The sequence below is a fragment of the Columba livia genome, chromosome 4 (genome assembly GCF_036013475.1).
Source record: "Columba livia isolate bColLiv1 breed racing homer chromosome 4, bColLiv1.pat.W.v2, whole genome shotgun sequence".
NCBI classification, from domain to species: Eukaryota; Metazoa; Chordata; class Aves; order Columbiformes; family Columbidae; genus Columba; species Columba livia.
The window spans coordinates 34907373-34926762 of NC_088605.1; the positions used below are offsets into that span (position 1 = coordinate 34907373).

Consider the following 19390-nt stretch of genomic DNA (forward strand, 5'->3'; position numbering starts at 1 on the left):
CAATAAAACAATTACATGAAACACTGGCCTTGAAAAGAGCTTTGTTAAAAAATGTATTTTCCAATCACTGAAACACATGGAAAGTGCAGAGACAAGTTAATCTATGTGATGTAGTTGCATACTTTTACAGACAAAATTAGAACAGAAACACATTCAGAATATAACCTGATTAAATATTTAGTTCAGTCCTGAGCATTTGATATTTAATATAGAATAAACATAGCAATAGTAAAAAAAACCCAAAACCTTAAAATTATTTGATTTGTATTCTATTACAATTTCTGCTGAACTTTGCTCATTGGCTAAATATGCTTGTACCAGTAGTATTTAGACTTTGATATATGCAACTGCAGTGACATTGGTACCTGGAACTAGAACTAATTACATTCATTTTCCCCTGCTGTGCAGAGTAAATTCCAATTCAAGAGAAATATGTATAATTTTAAACTGATGGGGGTTTATTTGTATGTATTATTTTAGCTTATTCTATTGAGTGTTTCAAGTGTGAGTAATCTGTATTAGTAAAAAACCCCCAAAACGCTAACCCCCAAATTGTTAAAAGCTGCCTGTAAATATGTTCAGCTTGACCAATTTGGAAAACAAGGAACATGAATATGCTTAAGTCTCATTTTTAAATGAGTTTTGCAAGCTAAAGCCAGCGATACTGAAATTTCAACCTCACCTTATCCTTACAAATCAGAATGCAATACTTTTTTTTTAAATATAGCTAACCTGGCAATAATTTGTTTAGCTCTAAATATTTTTCACAATAGCATCCTCCATGTCAAATATTTTTATGGCCAGAACTGAACTATATTAAACAGAACATAAATAAGACTGTAAATAAATAAAAGAAAAATCATAAAGTACACCTCTAAACATCATTCTACAAACAACTTACATAATCAAATTGAGAAGTTGAAACTGTCAACCTTCATTTCACCTCTACATAAATAATTGCAGATTTTTTTTTAAATTGACCTTTCAAACATGAATGTAATCTCAAACCTCAGGAATGAAAAACAAATGGGGCATTCACAAAGGATGTTCAATCAGTTATCTTTCCGAAAGTAGCATGTTTGTCTATACACTTAAGTGAACTGATATATTTGTGCATAAGAAAACCCTTGGGTGTTACACAGACCTCTCCTCACAGAATTGTCACTTTGAATTTGAGACAGCTGCTACCATATTGTGGTTATATTTGCTTCCATTTTCTCACCAAGTAATCATAGCCTTTTTGAAAGATGAAGTCCGTATGTACATGGCTTGTTGCTTGGGGAAGAAAACTTCCGCCAATTAATTAAATACATCTGAGTGCAACATATTAAGTGGAAAACAAAATAATCCTGTTATCTGCAATGTCCACCTACTTAAACGGTACCCACAGAAGAGCCCAACTGCTTCAGCAAGACAGGGCCGCTTCAACACCTGCACCCGATGTTCTGGACTTCTAACAAAATATATCCAAGTTGATGCTTCTCCTTAGCATGTAAGAGAAATCTGAAACGTGCCATTCACATCTATTTATGAAACCCGTGCACCCTCAGCTGCACACAGGGTCAACCGTGTATTTCGAAAAAAATGTTACTTTATGGTACCAAAATATGTGAAGACTTCTAGTCAGGAACTCTTTTCAGAAAGGGTTTACCTTTCCAGCAAGGCTTCTGATATCTGAGTTACTATGTGACAGATTTTTCTTCTGGTACAAATACTTCAATGAAAACATCTTCCTATTTGTAAACCTAACAAACACTTTTATGCATTCCTAGCTGGCAACAAGACAGCCACTAGGACAAAAGATTAACATAGAGAATCTCTCATTTTTAAGTGTACAGTGGTTATAACTATTCCAATTTCAATGTTGGTGCTATGAATCTGCTTCACCCTTCAGTTCAGAAAGCAGCTGCCCCTTTTTGGTAGTTTCACAAGTTTTTAGTGTTACTTGCCTGGCCCACTCTCCTACAGGTACAAGAAACCTTTCAGTGCAGGTTAAAGTACTGTCCATTCACAAAACTAAACTCTGAACTCCGTAGCTTCCTACAAAGCATTTGAAAACAAAACCAGAAAAATCTGTTTTCAGAAACAAAATTCCAGTGTGAGTGCTGAATCTTGATTAGCAGCTGTTGTGAGGCAGCCTTGGTATTTTGGAAAGGAGCTTTCACTTGTGGTTAACTTTAAACTATAAAAGTCACACTCTCGTACAAAAATATTGCATGGCAAAACAGCCATCTTCACAGTCTGCTGACAGGAAAATAAAGATAATCTTCTGTTGAACGTAATATTTCTCAACACAGTGCAGTTCAACAGTATACATGCTTGGTACTGCCTTTGTTCCATCTTTACAAAATAAAAACACACATGCAATACATACAAACTGTACAAAATCAGCATCAGTATACCAAAATTAGTCTACTTTGGTTTTCCGGTGGTTGGTATTTTTGCCATTTTTTAAGCATACAACAATTCAATTCATCATATTTTACAACGAAACACATCAATAGTGAGCGTAAAATAGAAGATCTTCAAAAGCAGGTCACTGGAACTACGAAGTTCATCTGAAAAGAGATGAGCAAGTAGAAAAACGCTTCCATGAAAATGCATCATCACAATCAATTACACATCATCTGCTGGGAGGGCTGGTATACTGATCTTTGCTCTTGTGAAGTATGCTATCTTCTCCCTGAAATTAGAAAAGAAAACAAGTTATTATTTTACTATTTATGGCATGACTCCAATGTCATCTGCTGTAGAGTTGCACAGATCTTTAAAAGACAGGTTTGGAAAACATACAGCGAAGAAAATCCACAGTCAGTTTATTTACAACAAATGTGATTACCAGAGCATTCTGACATAATTCCCTTCTTACGCAGATTTATGTAAAAAGCAGATCCAATTTTGGAAGATTAAAAAAAAAAAAAAAAATCAATATTTCATTAATACCTCCAATGATGAGACTGCAATATTGATCTAGTCACTAAATTTCCTATGATGATATTTCAGTGGGAGGATGAAAAGGCAAAATAAAACATTTTATCCTGACTTGGGAAAAGTGAGGGAAAAAAAAAATCATAATTGAGTGTGGGCAAGACTCAGAGAAGCAGAATGGTCAGCTATTCTCTAGCTGCTGCCGCTGTGCTGCTACCATTTCCATTGCCTATGAACTGAGGGCTTACTGAAGCATAACAAGTTTGTGTAAACTTGTCTGCCAGCAGCCTAGAAAGCAGATAAGTATTGGGGGGCTTAAAAACTAAAGCTCAAAACAGTCATTCTTCTCGAGAGCTTCAAAAATGCCTTTGTGCGATTAGTCTTGGAGGCCTGCACTGGGTCTGGCTGAGGCAGAGTTAGTTTTCCCCCCAGCAGCCCTCTCAGTGCTGTGCTGGGCAGGTGTTGATAACACGCCAGCATTTGGTGATGGCTCAGGGCTGGGCGAGGTCCTGAGAGGGGGCACAGCCAGGACAGCTGACCCAAGGTGACCAAAGGGACGTTCCATACTGTATGACATCTGCTCAGCAATACAAGCTAAGAGGGAGGAGGAGGAGGGGGGACATTCGTTATCACGACATTTGTCTTCTGGAGCAACAGCCACGCACACTGAAGCCCTACTTCCCAGGAACAGGCTGGGCATCACCGGCTGATGGGAACTAGAGAATAAATGTGTTGTTTTCCACTGCGTCCGCACACAGCTTTTGTTTTATTAAACTGCCTTCATCTTACCCACGAGGTTTTTTTTCCGTCCTATTTTCTCCCCTTCCTCATCCTGCTGAGGAGGGGAGTGACAGAACAGCTTGGTATGCACCTGGTGTCCAGTGAGGGTCAAGCCACCACAAGGCCACAGTAATGTAACATATCTAACTAGCAGGGTGAGTGCAATTCAGCTTCAGAAGGTAACTATTTGTCCAGAAGGCTAAACCATGTTTTCCACTGGCAAAGCGTGAGTTCCCATCAAAAACAGTAGCTCAGAGCAAAATCAACTATGTAAACTGTATTCCTTGGCTATTTGTGTGGTGATTAGAAGATAAAGGAGAACGGAGTCTCACAATACCCTTTTTGCAGGGGAATTATACCTTGACAACTATTACATGTTCCTGTAATGTTGTGCAGCACTCTGTGATGACTGTTAAATGACCAGCACTGACCAAAACTCTTTCTCAAGACTTGCAGAGAAAGTAAAAACTCTTTGAAGATGCTCTGACTGTGATACTGAGGAAAAAGAGCTCAGCTGCAATGCTGCTTTGCTGAGGAACCCCTTTCCTTTCTCTGTTGCTTTGATTCTGCATCACTTACAGTTGTGGTTTGCAATGTGTGCCTCCCTATTTGCTTATGGACTTCTCAAACTGCTCACTTGAAAAAGGGAAAAAATCCTGACACATATTAGCAGCTGACTTAAATTTCCTATACAGGAATTCAGAAATCAAACTTTAAAAATGGGTTAGTGACAAATTAGACTAAATAAGCTTGCAGTACTGCTTCTGTATGGAAAAGCAAACTTTTTTTTAATCAACAGGTTTATATTCATTTTTATATAGAAATGTGGCCTTTGGGCTGCTAGCCTGCCACTTATTGCCCAGCCTTTTAGGAATTTAGACCAGTTAGAATTAATCTTGAGATAGAAAGTGTCCATTCTCACTTAGACTAAGCAAGAACAGTTCATCATTTGCCTCAGGTAATTGGTGGTTGTTCCTGCAACCAAAAGAAGGAGGGATTCAAGATTTCTCTTGAATAATAAGCCTTGAGCAAGGCACAAGTAGTGGGTTAATCAGTTACCTGACGAGCTGGATACTGTTGTACTTCTTGAGGGGTGATTTGCTTCAAGTACCTGCTGCCACTGGAAATGATCCCATTACTTAAAGTCTACTGTCAATCTGCTGAGCCATGGCAGTGGTCACACACATGTGCTTGCCCACAGCAGACACCACACGGGGGTCTGAAACTTTTCCCTTTGCTTCCTCCCCACCTCAGCTCAGCTGACATCTGGCCGCTTCTGCCATGTGAGCAAGTGAGCGAGGCCTGGCCCTTTCAAACTCCAACTTTGAGCTATGTTAGAAATGCATGATGTGTCCTGCAACTCAAAGGCATGTGGATTTTTGACTAATATTGCAGAGCATGTCTGATTTTATTTGGAAATAATTTGTGTTACTTCACTAAAATAAAAAGAGCATGAAAAGCAAAACAGGCCATACCTGAATGACTGCACCTGCAGCGGCACTTTCTGGCTCTGCTCCCGTAGCCGACATACATCCTTAGAAGCTTTCCTCATCAGTTTCTCAGCACTTAAACCTTGTTTCTGTTCTTCTTTTGACTGCTCAGCCTGTAAATGGGGAAAACCACTACATTTTGCTAACAATGACCAACTACTCATTTCAAAGAAATGACAAATTCTTCTGTGTCACACAAAACACTTGGCAGTGTTAGGTTTATGGTTGGACTCGGTGATCCTAAAAGACTCTTCCAACCTAAATAGTTCTATGAAAATCTCTTTAGAAAGAGTCAGCAATATAAAAGACTAACAGCACCAGCCTGTGCTACAGGCACAAAATAAGATAATGGAGCTTTTCCTAAAAAAATAAATAGAGCAAATCCCATGCCATCACAGGTGGCTACTAGGTGTTGCAAATTTTGATGGAATATTTCTTAGGGCTGCAGACAGACAATACCTAAATCTGTATGAACAAATGTTGTCTAGCCAAGTATCTTTTTAGAACTGGGATACAGCGATTCTCTTCTCATGTAAAATACTTTTATTTCCTATGAAAGCTCCCACGAAAGTTGCCTGTACCTACTCTAAAATGACAGACAAAAAAAAAAATAGTAGAGAAGGCATGCTTTCAAAATACACTTTCCAGTTTTGCTGACCTTTTTAGCAAAGTTAATATTCATGAACTCTCGTGCTTTTATTCATGACACGACACCTGTTTTGCACAAGAGACTCAATTCTTTCATTTGTAGAGATGTAAAAGCCAAGGCAAGCGAGCACAACACCAGTGGTAACAAGAGATCAAGGATCTTTCCTGATGTGAACATTGTTGAGCAACTACATGCACAGCAGTACATTACGGTAGCTCTGTACCTCAGCATTGCTGGCTCTGTTACATATGTCTTTACCAAGCATGCCGTATCAACAGGACAGTCACAGCTCTACCATCCACCATTTTGGCAACAGACTATACTATCAAGAGTTGTGTTTGAACTTTGCCAGCCATCAAAATTTGTTTAAGAACGTGAACTGCTTCTATTAATTTTTGAAGTTCTTTAGAGGTTAATTTTTGATGCATAACTTTAGGCACTCAGACTTGAAAGTGCTGTTCTGTTACTGCAGATTAAGATACACCCCCAAGCCAGAAACAGCAATCTTGGAAGTTAGTTTGAAACTTAGGAGTTCACATCTCCAGCTCTGAATTCAATCCCGTAGACTCCCAACCAACAAAAGCAACTGATTCATAAAAGTTAGTCCATACTCTCAGTTTCATACTGTGTATTTATAGAAATCTGTTCACAGTAGGGTAGTGGTACCCTCTGTCTGTTGAAACGCACTCCAGTTGAAAGTGTTTTACATGAAAGGACGCCACCCTTTCAAAAACGCACTCAAAATCCAGTCAGCTTGTACTGCTGTTAACTTCTTCAGTCCCCAACTCCAAAATAGCTATGACTCTAAAATTAACCTATAAATATCATTTTCCTTATTAGCTACTGAACATAAATTTGCAACCTACAACTGGTAGCGTAATAATTTTACATATGTCACTAGCCATATGTTTTATCAGCTCCCCTAGTTGATATTTATCATCAAAGCACTAAATATACCATATTTCAAAATTTTCTAATTTCATTGTTTCCCTAGCTATACAGAAGATTCTTGTGTCTACTGCATTTCAAGTTAACAGCAAAGATGACTTCTTTGTTTTAATACTCTCCACTACCTTATAGTCCTTTTTCATGTTTTAATCCTTCTATTTTTTCAGGATGCTCTCAGAGGAACTTAGATTTCAGCCCAATGTCTCCAAGAGTATGCACATGAGAAGGTATGTACATGAGTAGGTTTATATTTACATCATGTTTCTTGAGTTAATTATAAAGATAGTGAACCCTCCATCATATAAAATACAGAAAAGCACACACACATTGGCCATACATTCAATAAGTGCCAAAAGTAAGTGCCAGATAGCAGTGCACTTCACTCAAGCATGAGATAACAAAGAAGCAGCACTATCAAAATTAAAGCTGAAATGCTAATTCCTGTCTTGTCCAGTGGCTTTTGTATAGAAGAATTGAAGCGAATCTAAAGAAAAACTGCTAACTGTGCAAAAAAACCAAAACACTGGCACAAGGACATATTTGTGTTATTAATGACTTAATTACACATTACTTCTACACAGAAGATGTACTGAAAAGAAATAAAGACAATCTTTGCAGATACTCACAGGAATCGCTTTTGGACATACACAAAGAAGAAGTACTTCAGAGGATACTAGGTGCCTGAAAACTTGTACGATGACTTAAGACTCAAAATTTAAAATACTGCATGATATCTCACAAAAATGCAACTAAACAAGAGAAAATCCTTCTGTTTTCTGATCTGCAGGTATTAGTGGGCTTTACGTACTTGCTGTACTTAAGAAGGTGTGGTAGGAAGGGAGGGAAGGTACTGAGTCTGTGTATTTGGCTTCAAGCAGAGTAACTGCATGCCAGCAAGCAGCCACTGATTTTCAACATCCCCCACACCTGTGGTTTCATTTTTTACTTGAGACTCTCAATTTCTCTGGCACTTCCAGCTGCTGCATTAGTCTGAGCCATTATAATGCCTGCAGGATCTAAAAAATAATCTATGACAACGTTCTCTAGGCTGCTGTGTTTTGCTAAACAAGAAGAAACACGGACAGCAGAGCACAGCGTTTTCAGGGTTGTTTTGCTCTGCAGGGAAAGGCTGCAATGAGAGTTTAAGGGTAAAAATATTTCTAGAAACTTTGTAAGCGCTCTTCAAAGAGCTGGAGTGGCTGTGATCATTGTTGTGACTTTTAGCTTGGAAAGAAGGACTTAAATGCTGTGCTGCAGCCTGCATATATTTTAAGAATACCCTTATTCCTCATCACAGCCTGTCACGGTGTTGATCACTGACACCAGAGATACAAAATTTGACCAACCTATCTGTTGTCTTGAAAGAGTCAGGTGAAATAAGAAAGCACAAATCCAAAGGATTTATAATATTAAATGTTGCAGAGGCATATTCTGTTCTAGTGGGAATAGCTTTGGAGGGGGAGTAGTTTAAAATTAAATAAACAATTCAAAATTATAATTTCTATCCTGCATCCAGCATTAGATATAAGCTATGAACTTCTAAATAAATTTCGCTATGCTTCTTTTATATAAGCTTCTATTATTACTGGTTAAAACTTATAAAGATCAAATTCAGAGAGTGAATTCACGTGGTAAAAAGCCCACACAGTTACACGGTGTGATGTTCAAATGTGCTGTCTTATCCCATTTTACCCAAGGGTTTTTCAGAACACTCGTCAACACTCAGCCTAAACTCTGCTTGTATTTTATAGCCATTTTAGAACTCCACTAGCTACAGCCAAGGTATAGTGCTAGCTATACAAAATGCCAGGGCAAGAGAGACAGGAAGACACACAGTTCAGAACGGGACTTAAATGCTGGGAAAAATACTGGGAAAAAGCTTTGTTTCCTAAGCTGTCAGATGGTCAAGGACTTCTCCAAGTATGTGGTATCGTTATGGTTAATGACCTGTCATGGATTTTTCTTCAATTAATTTATCAAACTGTTTTTTTGAACCTATGCAAACTTGCAGCACTCAGTGTTCTGTGGAAAAGATTTTTACAGTTTCTAAGTGTTGCGCTTTGTTTACTTGCATTTAACCTGCCACATCTTCAATTCCCTGCTTCCTGTTTTATAAAAAGACAATGATTAATTGCTCTCCTTCACCCCACTCACGGTTTTCTAGACTTCAATTGTAGCTACTTAGCCACACCTAATATGTTTCCTCCTTTGACCACTGCTCTCCACTGTCTGTAGTTTTGTTATCCACTTTGAGAAGGGGATCCAGAGCTGCACAATGTTTAAGTTACATACATAAGATATATTTATATCAGAAAGCAATTATTTGTTTTGTTCCAGCTTCTTTTCTTAGTAATTCCTGCCTTACTTGCTTTTTGAGACCTGCTGATTGCTGTGAAGTTTTGGCTGATTTTTTTTTTTTTAATGTCTGGAGTATCTCATTCCTAACATCTTACTCAGAGCTCAACTCTGTATATGTAAAGACTAGGATCATCTCTTTACTGCTCTATACAAATCTATGTACTGAGATTTAGCTTTAAAAAAATAAATCAACAGCTATGGGTCACATCTTAGGAGGTCCTCTGCATCTTGTTAAAACTGCTTCCCATGTTTATTACTCTGAATAACTAATCTCTATCAACCATAAATAGCTGAAGAGTACAAGCCACTCCTGGATGTCAGTAGCAACCTGCCCTCATTGAAAACTGGTGTACATTGACTGACACTGGGAAGGGCTCCCCAGAGGACATCTGCTTCAACCCCCTGCTCAGAGCAGGTGAAGCTAGAGCTGGGTACTCAGGGTCTTGTCCAGTTAGGTTCTGAATATCTCCAGCTATGGAGGTTGGCTTGTTGTTGTTGTTTGGTTGGGTTTGTTCCTCCTCTGACAACCTCTCTAGGCCCTTATTCCAGTGTATGATCACCCTCGCAATTTATAAAAACAAAAAACTTCCCCAAAACAAAACAAAAATCCCACAACATCCAACTTTTTGATGTATCTTGTCAGAATTTTCCATGTTCCAACTTGTCGCTGTTGGCTCTCACTCCTTCTATCCTGTTTCTTGTCTTGTATCCACAGGACATCTCATCTTACCTTATGGCACTTTAGAGACAGTGCCTATACTTGTATTATTTGAGAGATCGTAACATAGAGAACAGAATTCAGCTTTCCTTTGTCAAAACTTGAACGTCCTGCATAAGGAAATAGGCCACAGTGGCAGTACAGCCTTTCCCACATGCCACCATCACTGTATGTAATTGTCACTGCCTCTCTTTACCTGTTAAAAAGATCTTTTGGCTACAATTTCTGCGCAGACTGCAAATCAGCTGATGCTGAAGGACAAAAAGCATATGTGTGTTTGTAGAAGTATGTCTGGGATGCGAGAATTTTAAATTAAGTAGGTGTCTATACTATTTTACTACATCAACCGCAACTGTTACTCCAAATAGTTTCTGCTCTCAATTACCAAAGTATTTAGAGGATACTAGAAAGGCACTACCTCAAACTCTAGGTTTCAATGTTGTAGTATTAACTAATAATGAAATATTGTTTACACTATGTAATTCAGATGTATAATTAGTCAAAATGTGAGCTTCTGTAAAAACCTTTGACTGATTTTTATAATGAATTTATAGGAAAGGCAGGGGCATATGCATATACATTCACACAATATCTGTATGCTGCTCATACCTGTTTTTCAGCTTGTTTCAAGAGTTTCTGGAATTGTTCATCCTCTAGCACACACAGGGGAAGGTCTGTCTCTCCTCTACCTTTCATTTCCTCAAGCTTTTGTTTAAGATCCCGCAAGGCCTGAAGCTCATCATTCAGGCGATTCTGTCTTGTGCGTGACGCCTGGAGGTCCAACTCCAAGTCAAGAGAAGTGCGTACGGGGCACTCTTGTGTAGCTCTTCGCATGATTGGTTGGCAAACAGGCTGAATCGTTCGGGAGACAGAACAATAAAAATTAATATCCAGATAGGCTCGTGTAGGATTTCACATAAAACACTCAGAAAAGCTCAAATATTTTTTGTTTTTCTTTAGCAGAAAGCTGCCATGATGAGATCCAAGTCCAAATATTCATCTGTTCTGGAATTTTCCTTCAGTCACTAGCTAAAAGTAAATGCACAACTTTCTCCAACCAGGTGTACAATATTTACAAGTTAAAACCAAAAAACCCATTCTGATCCCCAGGACAACACAAGGCCAGAAGACCAAAACTACAGAGACTTCCCTATAGGTTTCAACTACATTATTTATTTTTATCAGCGTTTGCTTTTTCAAGGCCTAAGCAAACACATAATGTTATGAACTCTGTAAACATGCATTTCTTTAGTGTATTTCACATTTTATTTACTGTCCTTTCACAGCAATTTTTCACATGAATAAGTTAGGCAGGAGAAGCCATTCCAGACTATTCAGTATTTCTTTCTTATGCCAAATATGACAACTCTGGTAAAAACTCTTCTGCAGAAGCGTTTTTTAGTTACAATACCTCTCTCAACTTACGTAAGAATGAACTCCATGCAAGAGAAATAGAGTCTTAGTCTCTTGTCCTTCAGCCATTTTGCTAAAACACTCCTGGAGAACAGTAAATCCACTTTAAAAGGACATCAGAATCCTTAACATCTCCACCAAAATTTGCTCAAGAGATATGTTGCTGCTATTGACTTTTGTGCAGCATAAGCCACCTTGGGTCACTCTGTAGTATTTGGGTTCTTTACCTCTGCTGGACAGCAGTGTCCAGCTAGTGGCTTCAGCTCTAACTAGAACAACTTAAGCTTTGTTGGTGGGGGAAGATGCAGGACTGAGACCACGGCACTGAGGTTTCAACCTGAAACTATACGACTACATGTGGCACTTGCATCGCTTTTGCTGAAACACTTGTAAAAAAGCATATGATTTAAGTTGTTTGCTACTCCTACTCTCCCCACTGTTTGTTTTAAACGGTGTCCAGGTAACATAGCACATACCCGTTTAACTCGTAGGCTCCGCCGTTCTGTGGCATTCCTCACAAAGAGAGACTTTTTGGCTAGTGTGGAGCTGTCGCTGTCACTTCGATTCAACTGTCAAAACATATACAACAGAGATATAAAGCATCTTCATGTACAAATACATCTGTATTGATAATGTGAGTCAGAAAACATCGGTATTGATACACATGTAGGTCACTGTTAGTATAACTTTTTATTTCAACTAGAACATGTCAACTCTCAAATTCCATTGCTAAAGCAAGGCAGCCATTGATGTCACTGACTGATTAGTCAGCAGACTCTTTAGGAATGTAAGGAAGATAAGTATGGTTATTAAGTACTGCCAAGTCACTGCCTGGCTTTAATATGACTGCAGATTATAAACTAGTGATTTCATTTACCTAGGACAGGTTTTTAACAAATTTACTATAGGGAAGGTAAATTACTGTAGACATGCACCTGTCCAAATGGTATTTTTGTATTATTATTATTTTTTCTAACAAGTATATGTGTGCCTACAGCTTCCTTCAGAACCACTTTGTGCTTCTCAAAAATACGCACCACAGCTCAGCAGTAGCTGCTTCTTAGTTTTGGCATTGGTTCCACATACATCAGTGTGGACTCATTGCTAGATACGTCAGCACATGTGGTGGTAACCTTCAGAGAAAGCAGAAGCATCTATCTGCAGGACATCTATTTCACCTCTTCAGAAAAGGACAGATGAAAAGAATCATCCTGCTGACACTCCAATAACCAAAGCCAGAGCCCCAAAGCATGCTTACGCAGGACTAACTAGGAACTGAGGGTGAGAAATACAACCTCTTGCAATATGGACGCACCTCTTGAGAAACAAATGTGTCTTTTCACTGTGGAGCCAATACTGGGCGCTCAGCCCTGGGTATGCACAAGTGGCATCACCACTGTTCTTTAACCGCTTATCAAGGGATGTTTTCAAAAGCACAAACAGACTTCGGGTCTGTCCTTATGCCTCAAAAATCTTTATGTTTGCTGTAACATCACATGAGAGTAGGTGCTTTGTTAAAGCCAGGCCATCTCTTCTGAAGAGAGCAGCTGGTAGTCAGCCAGAGCACATCCAGCAGATGCTTTCCTCTGGCACAGCACCACAAAGCAAGCGAGGCTGGATATCCCTGTGGCGCAAGCTGGGGATCAGGGCTGGGGAGACCTGGGTTGTTCAGCCCTCCTGCTGGACTCCAGTGCAGCTACAGTGCCCAATCTCGAGCCCTGACAGCAGACTACAAGTATTTCTGAACCTGCAAAAGATACATCTGTGCAAACATGCATTTTTCCTAGGCTACTTTGCTTCCAGGTAATACTGTGCACAGTGAGAAAGAGAATGGTTTATGCAAGGGATGCTGGTTTAGATTCTGGCTTCTGGCAGTGGGTACATAGCAATGTTCAAAGCTACAGAAGGCCAATACTTTTCCAGATGCAAAAACCTCAGGAGTTTATACTATTAGTAACTAAACTATCAGAGCAACTAGTGTTACTTCCTGTTGAAGACCTCCACAGGCAGTAAACTAAGTCTACATTTTTTGCCAATACAACTAATTTCCAGTGTAGAGGAATGAAGATGAAGGCTAGGTTCTGAATTCAGCCAATAATCTATCCAAATTATGTAAAGACTGTTATAACAATCTGCTGTGTTTCACTCTGGAGGGTATATGGAACAGTTATCTATGTACATAGATACTGACTATAGATATGTATCTTTTTTAAGCCAATGATAATCACAGAGAAGTGATGAACTTCAATATTCCCAAATAATGAAGGCAACTACCACTAATTGAACCAGAGAAGAATCAAAGCATAAGTATTTTTTTTAAAAACATCATACTTGTGTGAATAACCCATAAAAACTAAAGATCAAAAATAAACTGCCTTTTCTTGGGTGTCTGTAATTAAAATCCATAGAGCTGATATTCCATGCTTGAATCTTTAAACACATGATTTTCACAGTTAGTTTAACAGCAACAGGGCTGATAATTTAATTCTTTTTTTTCCATACTACCATAGATGTAGAGAGACTGGAGAGCTTTGTTAGCAAAGCCATGTTTAAAACTCAGCCCCTAGGCAGCGTTCGCACACCTTTCAAAGATATAACTACAGCAGGATTTGGGCTTTAAAACCAGTGGCGATACAAAGTGAGATTTAGAATTGATGACTGAGCTCTTTCTGCACTCTTACCCTTAAATGGTTACATTATTAAAATATGATAATGCAATGGCAGTTTACAGTGAACTCTATTCTACATTTTAACAAATTGTTTTGCTTTATGAGAGCTGTAGTTGCTGACATGTAGCAAAACACTTTGCAGACAGCCAGCACAGGAATCTGTGTTACTTCTCTCCAGTGGGATGTAATTTTGCCCTAGTTGAGGTGTTTTGCAAGAGTATGCAACTCTGCTGAAAGTCAGTTCTACTACGCATCAGGTCAGGTAGGGAAAGAAAGAACGAACCTAGAGAAAGCACAGGCTCTGCCTCTTGCAGGGAAAATTGGTACATGACTCACTGCCATTAATGCATCATTCCCAAGAAGTTAAATGACTCTTTAGTTAATAGCTCTTCATTCCAAGTGTTTTTGCTCTTACCCTACAGATGTATTGGTTCCGCTCGCCTGGAGAGAAGGTTTGTGAGCGCACTATCATGCTGTTCCTGACAAAAGGACGCTGTCTTGAGCTCCAGCTGGCTCTGTCCTTGGGTCGGACTGTTGCGTTCTCATTAACAGATTCCTCAGTGTTAGTCTCTTTATCAACCTATGAAAAGGAATTTAGTTTATAAGAACTATATCCAGACACATGCCACCACGTAGATTTTGTGCCTTTGGAATTTACAAGCATTCTTGTTACATTGCAGTGGATGGAAAAATATCAGGGGCAAAAAGTATCTTGCACATACAGAGAAGCTATACTAAGTAAAGAAACACAAAATTCCAAAACACTTCACAGTGCATGAGGAGTCATTAAAGGTACTCTTTGTATCCAGTAAAACCAAGGCTTTTGCAGAAAGGCCTTTGCTGCCCTGCAGATGGTTTGATGCAACCATGGTGCAACAAGTGTTTTGCAGACGTTATTATTACTACTGCACATTTATATTTATTTTGTTCTGCATTTGCAGAACAGCAAGTTTCTGCCATGCTAGAGATGGTGCCCATGCACACTAAAGGGGCAGCTGGGAAAGTTACATTGCCCAGGTTCATCCTGACGTACTGTCATATGTCCCCCAAACCCTGGCAGTGGGGCTGCTTTAGGGCAACCTGCAGAGCTGCACCAGCCTTATCAACCCAGGGCAAAGACTGTGCTAGCTGCTGTCCCTCAGAAGGGCCTGCTGCCTACTACAGCTGCCCACACGAGCCACAGGGAGCCTCAGGTGCCAGACTCCCCGTAGGTGGCACAGCCCGTGCTTACATGCAGCAATCATCCTGACAGCTCGGCTAGAACAAGCACCGCAGCAGCTGGCAGATTTGTTGTTAACCATGTGCACTGGGGCATTCTCTGCACCTTCGGTAATTTAAAGAGGTTCATGGTTTTCAACGTGCAGGTGATAAATACAATGACCTAAATCACACAACTGCAACCTGGAGAGGATCTGGCACACGAAGGTCTATACTGTGGCTGGCTTTACAATGAGTTCTGCTGTGTCTTTCACTCACTGTGCAGGTCCGTCCAGCTTGGGCTTAGCAAAACACTTGTGTGTGTGCCCAACCTTCAGATGATGTCCTTGATGTCTCCTCTTGCTGCGTTAGGGCTTTGATCTATATTTGCTTGCTACCCAGCAGACTGTCAGTCCTTTTAATACCATGGCCTTAGCTCACTTGGCATCTTGCCACGTTAATTGGAAGTTAATTACAGTTTCCAGCAAGTCCACTGAAGTGTTAAGACTGTTGTATCTTCACAAAATTGAAGGAAAAAGATGTGATTCTTTGCCTTTTTACCTTTGCTGTTTTACAGATTTTTCATTAAGATGCAGAAAGGTGCAACCATGGTGCACCATGGTGCAACAAGTGTTTTGCAGACGTTATTATTACTACTGCACATTTATATTTATTTTGTTCTGCATTTGCAGAACAGCAAGTTTCTGCCATGCTAGAGATGGTGCCCATGCACACTAAAGGGGCATGGGGGCACACTAAAGGGGCATAAATCTAAAAATTTTATTTCGAGAACATGTGCTACCACATCAGGGATACATTTACAAAAAATTTACTAAAAGTGCTTTCAGACAGGTGCGATGTAATTTAAAGCAAACAGTTAACAAGAACATGGAATTAGAATTTGTTATGTGCAGCGTGTGGGTAGTTCAATAGTAGATAGTTTATTACACATTTTGGAAACTTCCGTTCATTAATCTTTCTTCTTCTTCTCTGCTAAGCCAGTTTTTGTATTTCACATCCTAAAATAAAAGGAATAAGGAAATCCCCTCACTGGTTTAAAGATCTTGACCATTGTTCTGTCCTCCTCCCTGTTTATCAGATTAAAAAATAAAAAAAACGATGAACCAGATGTGCAAAAATATTTAAAATGTGCACAAATGGAAGTTACTGAACTGCACTTGTATTTTAAATACTCTCCCTATGCAACAAAAAAAGGGAAGATAGACATGTTTAGATAATTATCTTTGACTTCGAAGTTCTGCCCAGCATGTCTGCTAAATGCCTTCTTCATAGTTCAGAAGTGACCACACCGTTTCCGTTAAAAGTACAGCAAAGTGTTACAGCAAAGGCCACATCAAACAGTAAATGCTCAGGTGCAGCAGACTTCTACATTAACTGCTCAGAAATACATCTTCAGACACAGTGAGATACTGTAGGAATGTGTATTTTAAGATACTCACCAGTGTTAGTATTAAAGAAGCTTGGTGGCTTTGAAGGGCCTCATCACTCTTCTCCCTGTCCTGGTCTTCATTTGCTTCTGGTGCATCAGTGAGTAACCCCATGTCATCAGTACAGTTGTCTTCTACTACCAGCTTAATGTCATCTTCCTCTTCATCCACAATTTCATCAGAGGCTTCTGCGAGCATTTCTAACCTGCATGAACAGAAGTATCCTAGGCTCATTCTCAAACTGAAAAAGCCCACCAGAGAAAGGTATCAGAAGGCCTAGGCCTTCACCCAGCTATAACATACACATTTTTGTGACAGGGAAAACAAGAGTATCACCCAAACGCTTCCATTAAGTTCACACAAAGGCACATTTCACTATATGCCCCAATAAAACCCAGCTAGCTCTACTATAGTTTACCTTTGAGATCATGATGACAACCCTGCACTACATTAAATAGCTTTATATTGATAAAACGTCAAAGGACTTTGGTTGCAATAAATTAATAAAACAAATGAGTAAGTCTCCCATTCGCTCCCCTTCGCTCACCATACAGCATGTATTTATTTCTACACTGCAGCTAAGAAATTGCACAGGAACAGAACTCAACATTGCAATACAGCAAGAAATCTGCTTCTTGGGAACTTCTTCAAAAACAAGACCATCAGTGGAAGCACACACACATGCTTTGTCAGACAGCAGCTCTCTCCTTTCAAATCCTATTAGTTGCTTATTATAGTTAATGCAACTAATAGTTGATATGCGACATTCTAGTACACCTTCAGTGCTTAGGGTCCCCAGGCGGTTTCACAGGAAGATGTACATGGAATGGAGGAGCACCAGTAGTAGGAGTTAACAGAGCAGCCAAGACACCGTAAACCTAAAAGAAGGTGAATGCGTTGACCACACAAGAGAACAAGATTTAACACCACTTCCAGTGGTGGTGAGGCACTGGAACAGGCTGCCCAGAGAAGCTGTGGATGCCCCATCTCTGGCAGTGTTCAAGGCCAAGTCGGACGGGGCTCTGAGCAACCTGGTCTAGGGGAAGGTGTCCCTGCCCATGGCATGGCAGGGGGGTTGGACTAGATGATCTTTAAAGGTCTCTCCCAGCCCAACGCATTCTATGATTCTATGATATCCTCCAAAAATACAACCCTTTCATTTGTCTAAGAATAGGAGGAACGAGTGGAATCATTCAGGCATGAGCAGTGAGGAAGGAACAGTGGCTTTACCAGTCTTCCTCAGAGCCCCTTCGGTCATGTTCCTCCTCCTCCTCATCTTCAGCCAGCTCTTGTTCTACTGCTTCCAGCTCAGCCGATGTCCTTTCCAGCAGAGCTGACACAGCATCCTGCTCACAAGGAAAGAGAGGATGAACCCAAAATTCAGTGATACATAACATTGGTAAAAAAAGGACAAATCTTACAAGAGCTGCATTATCCTGCTTCTTCCTGATGCCACCAAAAACGTGACTCAGATCACAACTATAAGGCATTTGAATTGTCAGTGTTTAGCACATTAACAGATTATATATATATATATATATATATATATATATACACACACAGAGTAAATCTAAATAAAAAATAGATTGTTTGTAAAATGATGATGCAATCAAATACACTCTTATCATCCTTCAATGTCTCGCCTCTCCCTCTCATACTTGTAATATGCCTCCATAAAAAAAGGTTGTTCTTAAAAGTTACATTTTTTAACATAGTTCTCAAGGAGGTATTAAAGCAGAAAAAGCTTATTTAACCAGAAGAATTAGCATGTGCTTCGCATAAAAAGCATTTTCAGTGCAATGGCTTTAAGCATGCAAATTCAAATAATTAATAAATAGCAATTTTTAATGTGTGCATATTAAAATCAACGGTAAATCTAAGGAAGCTTTTCAATAACATTCTTTTTAAAATGAAACACAGCTGAAGGGTTTCAACTTGGAGTGCAATTTTGTATCCCACTAAGCAGCATCAGCTCCATCCACGCGTGCTAACAAGCCTGAAATCCCATATAGGAGCTTCTCCCACACAAAGGCACTATAGACTAAAATGCCTGCAAGACAACAGGGCCTTGGACCTTCAGGGTAGGACAACTTACATATTCAAGTAATCACAGTGCAACAGCACAATTAGAATCTATGGGGTTTTTCTTGCTATTACAGTAACAGCCAACACATCGCTCACCAAGTCCAGTAAGTCCGATGCCCGCTTGCTTAACAGAAACATGGATTCTTCATTTTTTTCCCGTTTTTTTTTGCTGGCAATCTGCCTGCAAGGCAACAGGTTGTACCAAAGAGTACAAGTCTCATGAGAAAATGATAAATCTGCCAGACTGATCTGAGTCCCAGCCTGCACAAAATAAGAGGAGGAAACTGTTTAAATATTTTCTTGTTCCTGAGAGACAGCTGAAAAGAAATTTTGCAGTATGTATCATGTAAAATAGGGAGCACAAATTTGACATGAATCTTAATTCCCTCTTTAATGGTACAATTTTTATTTCCCTCCACTTCTAGTTAAAAGAAACAAATAGAAATACATGGAAAGGTCCTTCATATTGTCCATTCTGCCATCCCTTCAGTCTGCGGGATTTCTCCTCACGTGCACACACACAAAACCCTCTACATCACTGCAATGCACACGTCTGCTTTCTATAGCATTCAATAATGAAAAACTGTCAATGAGAGCTGCAGCACCAACTCATGGAGCAGCAAGTTTCAGTCAATTTTTCAGTTGTTCCACCACAAAAACCATCAATACGGCAAACAATAACGGATGACCTTGTTTGCTCTAACCAG

At 39.5% G+C, this 19390-nt stretch overlaps 1 protein-coding gene across 1 annotated transcript in view; it reads right to left on the bottom strand.

Annotated features, from left to right (window-relative positions):
• Window positions 1-40: 40 nt before the first annotated feature.
• Window positions 41-19390, bottom strand: part of WWC2 (WW and C2 domain containing 2) — a 98811-nt gene continuing 79461 nt past the window's right edge. Inside the window, exons 16-23 of the mRNA XM_065061251.1 lie at window positions 18780-18944; window positions 17829-17944; window positions 16611-16803; window positions 14369-14533; window positions 11761-11853; window positions 10481-10723; window positions 5184-5311; window positions 41-2683 (exon numbers count right to left, since the gene is read on the bottom strand). Coding sequence (XP_064917323.1) covers window positions 2617-2683; window positions 5184-5311; window positions 10481-10723; window positions 11761-11853; window positions 14369-14533; window positions 16611-16803; window positions 17829-17944; window positions 18780-18944 — 1170 coding nt within the window. The 3' untranslated portion in view covers window positions 41-2616. The remainder of the gene's footprint in view (window positions 2684-5183; window positions 5312-10480; window positions 10724-11760; window positions 11854-14368; window positions 14534-16610; window positions 16804-17828; window positions 17945-18779; window positions 18945-19390) is intronic.